Source organism: Fulmarus glacialis, unplaced genomic scaffold (assembly GCF_000690835.1).
Source record: "Fulmarus glacialis isolate BGI_N327 unplaced genomic scaffold, ASM69083v1 scaffold29663, whole genome shotgun sequence".
Taxonomy (NCBI): Eukaryota; Metazoa; Chordata; class Aves; order Procellariiformes; family Procellariidae; genus Fulmarus; species Fulmarus glacialis.
This window is the reverse complement of record NW_009205347.1, coordinates 2238-10052: the sequence shown is the minus strand read 5'-3', so window position 1 is coordinate 10052 and position 7815 is coordinate 2238. Positions and strand designations below refer to the sequence as shown.

The 7815-nt window shown below is 45.6% G+C and overlaps 1 protein-coding gene across 1 annotated transcript in view; it reads right to left on the bottom strand.

Moving 5' to 3' along the window:
* The window catches only part of LOC104075028 (serine/threonine-protein phosphatase 2A catalytic subunit beta isoform), a gene marked incomplete at its 5' end in the record, with an annotated part of 5092 nt that extends 3151 nt beyond the window's left edge, over positions 1-1941 (bottom strand). The window contains 3 exons of the mRNA XM_009575370.1: positions 666-755; positions 1306-1479; positions 1732-1941. Coding sequence (XP_009573665.1) covers positions 666-755; positions 1306-1479; positions 1732-1941 — 474 coding nt within the window. The remainder of the gene's footprint in view (positions 1-665; positions 756-1305; positions 1480-1731) is intronic.
* Between the last annotated feature and the right edge of the window lie 5874 nt (positions 1942-7815).

Here is a 7815-nt window from a genome sequence, read left to right as displayed (position 1 = left end):
CCCCCCCGATTCTGGGAATAATTTACACAGCTTATTTCAGGTTTTTGGAAGGCTCGGGCAGACCTTGCTGCATTGTTCTTGCTGTTATACCAAAGACGTTGCAGGACAAGCAGTTCATTTTAATCAGGGAACATTCAAGTCCATTTGTAAGCCCCAACCACTCCAACATAGAAGAGCCATTTGCGACCCTGGGAGCTCAGAAGGTGGTTTCTTCAGTCCTGGTCTCAGGCCCCCAGAAAACCATGAACAAGGTGAAACACCCCAGAAGAAAGCATTGGCCGGGGAGGAAGGATGGTGACGCAACATGGCTTCACGTGGGGGTTGTCTGTTCACAAGCATGTCTGTGACGAGGCTGAAGGGAGTAAACACCTTCCCCTGCCAAATACCACTCTTCGAGTCAGCGCAACAGCCAAAAAATCCCACGGTTCTGTGAAAAACAGCTGTGAAAACCCCACAGCTCTCCTTTTGTAGATTGCTGTAATCAAAGCATATTGACTTGTGTGTCTTTTGCCCAAATGTATGTTCATCTGCTCTAGCTCTTAGGAAGGCAATAATCCGCTGTGTAACCGTGTGTGTCACTGTTTAGATGGATTTCAATGTGAGGCTACATTTGCATTTCCCACCAACAGATATCTAAGTTTATGATGCGTTTCCTTTCCCGTTACCTCGTGTGGAACTTCCTGCAGGCGGTCCAAAGCCCTGATATGATCCAGTGTATCTATGGATGGAGAGAGGCCACCGTGGAGGCAAAATATCTGTTCCGGAAAAAAAGAGCAATCCGTTCAGTGCATACTGTTATGGGAAGACTGATCTCAAAAATAACCGTTTTTAAACTCTGTTATCATACTTTTACAGTTACAGCTGTCTCACTCTCGCAGCAGAGAAACCAAATGTAATGCCCGCAGAAGGAAACAAAATTAAAAGGCTGCACCTTGCATAGAAAGATCAGAGCAACAGCGAAGATACCATGCCTTCCGTTTTAAGAATATCTTGCCTCACAGCCACAACTCAGCTCACATCTCTTGTATCACCAGGGGATCCCCACTTGTTGAACCGTCATTTAAAATGAACCACACATGCAATACCCTGCCATTCCTTTGGCAGCAGAATCCACAGCCTTCTGGCACCATCGACTTGTATTAACGCCTCTCTAAATTCTTCCCCAAACCCCCAATAACTACATGGACTTGAAAAAAAATTCAGATCACAAATTAAGGGAGCTTGTTTGAGACTGCCCATGTAAAGGTCAGACAATGCAGTCTGCACAATTCTATCAAATGGAGTATTTCCTTATTCAAGGCTTACCTGGCCATCTACTAGAGCTGTAAGCGGAAGATAATCAAACAGATCTGTGAAGTACTTCCAGACGTTGGCGTTGCCATACTTTCGCAGACATTCGTCATAAAAGCCATACACTTGTGTAATTTGTCTGCTTTCGTGATTGCCCCTCAGTATTGTAATGCGTTCTGGGTAACGCACCTATTGACAAAGAAAACTCTTCTTTAACACAGGAATTATATCATTGATATGTAAAGAAATAGTAACAGAATATTTCAAACAGCAGCCAAGCATTCAGCTCTGTCATAGAATAGCACGCGTCCATTAATGCTTTTCAATTTACATCGTCTAGCTCAAGCCAACGGTGGCATCAATGGGAAGAACAATTCTTTCAAAAATCCCCAAAAGTGTGTTTTTGCCCAAGGCTGCTGTAGAAAAACTATCACACCATACCTTCAAGGCTACTAGAAGAGTCACCGTTTCCACCGAGTAATAGCCTCTGTCCACGTAGTCTCCCATGAACAGGTAATTTGTGTCTGGTGATTTCCCACCAATTCTAAAGAGTTCCATAAGGTCGTGGAATTGACCGTGGACATCCCCACAGACGGTGACGGGGCAACGTACCTCCTGCACATTCGATTCTTTTGTAAGGATTTCTTTAGCCTAGCAAGAAAAACACAGTTAGGGCATTTAGGTAGGAAGCTCCTCCATAAGCAGGCGCAGGTGTTATTCCACTGCATTCGCACTGGAAACCCGATTTCACTCCAGTAGCTCAAGCTTACCACCGGAAAAACAGTTTGTTGGGTAAGCAAAGACAAAGCGCATTTTACAAATCCCTGCGCGCAAAGACAAGCAGGTTTACTGCTGTGAGGCCAAGTCATTAAGACTCTATTGTACCACAAGCACTGACAAAAAAATTCAAAGTAACTAACTACAGTTAATTCCCAGCCTCCCCTGAAATGACGCAGCGTGAACTTCCAGGCTTGCGCTGGATATACGACTTCCATCATGATTGGGGTTCACCCATGAACCCTGGGCTTCTTCCCAACATTTCTCAAGTGCAGACAAGATGAAGCACTATTCCAGTAAGCTTCGTTAGCATCACGGGCAGACATTATCATCTTAAGCACAACTGATTTTTTTTTTTTTTTTTTAAACATACAGATTTTGACAGATTTCCCCATCTATGTGTTCAACACAGCTCAGGTCTGTTCATCTCAGCTATGTGAACTACGGCAGCACTCAGCACTCTAATCTGACTGCCGAAGTCAAGTGCTATTCAGTTTCACGATACCTAGAAGCTTTGACCTCAAGAACCACAGCTGTCCCCTCCGTATTGCAGGCCATCCCATGTTCTGTCAGCAAGAGTTCAGTGCAAAACTCACAGAGATCAGTCAATACTCTCGCTGTCTGCTGTAAGGGTAGAAATACCAGAGGAGATAGCGCACACCACTCAGGCAACTATCACCATTTTTTGAGTGACTCGATTTGCAAAAGCACACAAAGCTAGACATAATTTGATACTTACACTGGTAGGATAACTATGACCTCGTAGACTTCTGATAGAAGTCATCTGACTTGCAACGATGCATTTACACACAGACTCCCTCCTGCCACATTTCAGTCTAACTACCATCTCAGTTGCTCAACGGATTGCTCTCAATCCCACGCAGCCATGTGGAATTGCCACCTTCGCTGGCAACACCGCAGCAAGCTGGAACAACTCTTCTGCCAGCACTGACAGCTACTCCTCGCTGCCTTCCTCCTCTGGGATCCCTCAGGCTTCCCCCCGTTGCTGCACACCCATAAACCTCAAGTGCTCTCCCAAGACCAGGATTTCGCAGCAGCGGGTCCGTGCCATGGCAACAGCACTACGAACAGCGTGTTCGTTCCGTATCGACAAAGCCAGCTCGTCGTGTGATCGCTGAGCAGAGACGATGTTAAGAAAGGCTGCACACGATAAAGCGGCTCATCTGGCAGAAACGCTGGGCAACCACTACGGCACCAGATGAGCTGAGCTGTGTTCCTCTGCCAAACAATAACCAACACGAGCGCCAGTGCCGGGGGTTGACGGGGCCGCCCCAGCTCTCCGGAGGTACTGCGCTTTTGGATTCCATTGCGGTGAGTACGAGATGACTGGAGCCGTATGTCAGGGAAGGGAACCTTCTCTGCACGTTCCCAGAACATATGGGAACTACGAATTCCATTTCCCTTGCAGAGGGCAGATTTCTTCTTCTTGCTTACGCCACCAAGGAAAATAAGTATTCCTAAGCTTCACTTTACTAACCCGGCACAGAACATCACTGCATATGCAAGAGGCACTTCTCTCGCCCAGGGCACTTTTTGCCTGCCAGATTTCCAATCCTCTTCCAAGCACAACAGTTAAACAACTTATAAAGGCAGGTCACATGCAACTGAAAAGCAAAGTCAGAGGCAATTTAAACATATGGAGCCACAATCAGCTTCCCTGGCTGTACCCAGCTGGCAACGAAATGACCACAGATGGAGGGATGGCATCCCTGGATTTAGTCATCTCTTCCTCTACACCCAGCAGCTCCTCTGCTAATTACAGTCATGTAATGTAGCCTATCCGCATTACCTTATTATCATTATCAGATATCATGTTTGTTTTGCTGCCTCCAGCTCATCTACTGAAGCAGATCAGCACTCCAGGCCCATCTGAGGCACGGAGAACACCCACAGATAGGCTCGGTCCGATTTGGACAAAAGGGATGAAAGACCACCAAAGCTGAACAGTCACGAGCAGCGATGATCTGGCTACTCATCGCCAAGTCCCTTCGCTCAGGATGATGTAGCTCCCACCTGCTGCTACCAGGAAGAAGCTGCTTACCGAAGACACCCTCAGTGGGCTCCCCAAGGACGCCTGTGTTCATATTCAAACCTTAGTTGCCTTGCCTCTTTTAAGGAAAACGCCTATTTGGGAAGAATTAACTAAACCCCAAGCAGTCAAGGGCTTGGACAGCATCCAGCGTGCCCCTTGCACGGTACATAACCCGAGGGACGTGACCCTGATCTTCAAAGACACATCTTGCACGTGGACTCGATGACGCGTGGTCTACCTTGCAGTTCTGAACTGACTGGAAACTGCTGAACGTGTTGCATCTTTGAGTGCAATAGTAGTACTCAAATTCTGGTCAAGTAGCTTTAAAAGCACCTTTTGAGAGCTTCGACCCTCTGGGAGAGACAAATATAAAACGCAGTCACAAAGCAGCTGCTCAGTGTGTTCTGACTTGCAAAAGCAACAGACAGGGTTTTGTTGTAAGCTGGAGCTAACTTCACCGCAAATGGTGCAAGGTATTTTCTGCCTTTTCTTATCACGCATACTGCTCCCTTCCCAGATGCGTAAAAAGAAATACACTTACTTCAAGCCCCCGGGGAAAAGATGCAGGACACTGTACAGATACCATACATACTTACCAATGACCCAATGACATCATCACTCCCCACCTCTCTGATCGGACCAGAAAACCCCACGCACCCATCCTGAGAACATGTACAGGTAAAGCAGCCCAGGCGACAGAGATGAGCTCCTTTTGCACAGTAACAGGGCAAACATACTCACGTTAAATGCATCCTCGGAAGGTGGGCCAGCCCGAACCCTGAAACTTTGGTATTAGGAGAATCGAGAAGTTTCCCCTCACGAGAGAGGAGGAGCTAGCAGCTGAAGAGCAGCAGTTTCTTAAGCTGCCTACCAGCTGCTACTGTGTAGGCTATTTTAGCTTACTATGTAGACAAACATATATGCACGTGAATCAATTAAGTCTGTCATTTTAACACTGCAGAGCTGGTTCAAATCAGGCTTGGGAGCTGAGCTCAGCTGGCCACAGAAGTTTGCCCTCATGTGACTTTCTAATGCAGAACAAGACCTTTAATATCTTAAGCATCACTAAAAATACCCCAGAAAACCAGCGACTAACCAGTGCGCTCTGCTTGCATATTTCACTGTGCAGAGCTAATGCTAAAATCAAATGACTTAAAATAACAAAAGCACCATTACAAAACACGGATAAAAAAAACTCCGATGCAAGTAAGCTGCCCTGCATTATCATCATTTACTTATTAAGACGGCTGTCAAATAACTACGACTTAAAAGTCATATTTTAGCTGCCTCTGTTTTAGGAAACAGTGACTAATGTTACCGGCTTCCTAAGCGTGTGTCCCAATTGTTTTGGATGAAAACAACATCCAGGTCAGAGTAAGAAGCAGCAGCTTTTAGGTATTTTTATTAAATAAACCTCCATTAAGCACAACATTTATCACGTCTGTGCTCAAAATTACTTTGAAGAGTAGACTGTTTGTTGGCTGTGAGCTTGCCCATCACCCCAACTCCCCTCTCTTTCCCAGTTTTAGATTCTGTAGACCACCTTTGCAGACTGGAACACAAGCTTGTCCGCTGTCTAGTCCTCAAACCGCGTGGAGGGAGGCTGGAGAATGCAAGTCCCAATAATTTACTGTGTTGTCCTCGCAAGAGGAAACCGAGCCATCTCGGGGCTTGAACACAACCCATTAATGTGCTGCTCCGAAACCTGAGCTGCTACACCGGCTTTGAGACCACCGTCGGGATCACCAGGAGACTAATCCCTCTGTGAGAGACTTAACAATCAAATCCACATCGACTATTACGCTGTTCATATTTGTCTACGATAATTTTGTAGGCCGATTCCAAGGGTGAGGGGTTTACAATGCAACCAGGAGGCAGATTTTCAGCACTGTGCTTTCTCTAGAGAAAAGCAAAGACCCCAAGCACCTGATTTGCATACAAGATCCTTTGAGAGCACAGAAACTCAGCTCCTTCTGGAAGATTCATTTACTGCACCACTAGCTCAGTTTGACCCGTAGAGGGTCTTACTTCAGGATCAGAGAAGCCAGCCATGGAGCTTCTGATCATAATTCAACTGAACCGTCATTCCATCAGCTGCAACAGACGAAACTACAATGTCAACAAGTGTGCTGAGGATATTAAAATCTCAAGGAGCTTGGCCTGAACAAGAACCAGCTAGATTCTCCCCAAATGAGATGGAAGCCCGAGGAAAGGAGCTGTCCTGCCCTTCAGCAACGAGGCAGCAGAGGACACCCTGCAACCTTAAGAGTGACAGGGACAGTCAAGGTGCACACATGCTCCTCGATGTACCTGGGCCAGCATTCCCTGGGATCAGTGTCATCGCTGGAGAGATGAAATATTCCTGGCCACGACTCAACACAACACTTGGAATTTCATGGTTTGAACAGCATCCAGGATGCTACTTGGCTCCATCACTCGTACTAATTTCACCAATTAGTGCAGAAGAGCTTGCTAACTCATTCTCCTATTATTATTCTTAGGTGAAATGATCTCGGAGGGCAGAAGCATCATAGGTACGTGCCAGGAACAGCAATCCTCCCTACAGCATCAACTGGCTCCTGCTGCTTGGTTTGAAGAATCAGTTTACAATTACCATTCAATAAACGTACAAGAAATGCAAGTCTTCATTAGCAATTAGAATCCTTCTCCTCCCACCACTTCACAACACAAAGCTCTCAAGCTGCTCACAGCAACGAGACTGTAACCCTTCTTACACATCCAAAGAACAAGGATAGAAAAAAAGATGCTACAATGAGAGAGACGGTTATGGATGGTTGCTTGCCTGTATTTAATTTAAGAGACAGCCTTTTACTTGCCTTCTTTCATATCCCACTTTATTACCTTAGTGAAAAACCCTTTTCCCTGGGATAAGGAGGATGGCTCTCAACTCCCTGACCTGCAACAAAATTCATTTGCTGACCTGACTTGACCTTTAAAACATAGGTATTCAGAGATTTCCGTGTCCAAGCTTGGGAGCGCTTCCCATTAAATGAATCCAACTTCTTGACCTTTTAGCCTGACTTCAGCTGTCCAAAATACAGGTTACAACTTGTGCCAGTTCAAAGGCGGTTCGATACAGCCAGCGCTATCAGTACCCAAGTTAACAATTCCAAAGCTAGCACCAGCACCGAAAGCTGCCACGGCACCTCCGAAGAAGAGCAGACATAATCCAAGGCAGAACTCTATAGATCTTCACTGCCTATTCAATAAGAATGGAAAAAGGTTTTAACAACCTTCTGCCATAAATAGAGTCTAAGACCATGATGTTAAGAGTAGTAGCATGTGATGCAAGACATCCGAAGCACATTTCCCGAACATGCTGGAACATTTCTCGTGTCTACAAGCTCCAGCAGTGATCATAATTGTTTGTCCTTCTATTATCCTTTAAATGTCTGCATGATTTTAGCTAGATTTCATTTTAAAGACCAGCAGAACGGGAAACAAGTGTTCTCATGCTGTCTTGAGATGACATCTTGATTAACTGCATGAAGAATACAAGACTGATTGGCTGCCAAAATGATGTCGTAACTGGGCAGGTGAAGACAGAATGTGATTTTTACAGGTGCAAATTTCAAAAACTTTCAGAGTGCAGAATAATTTGGCATACCCTCATCAACCCTAGCTATGTCCAATCTTTCCCTCATCACTGTCCATTATGCCAGCAATTAAAAGCA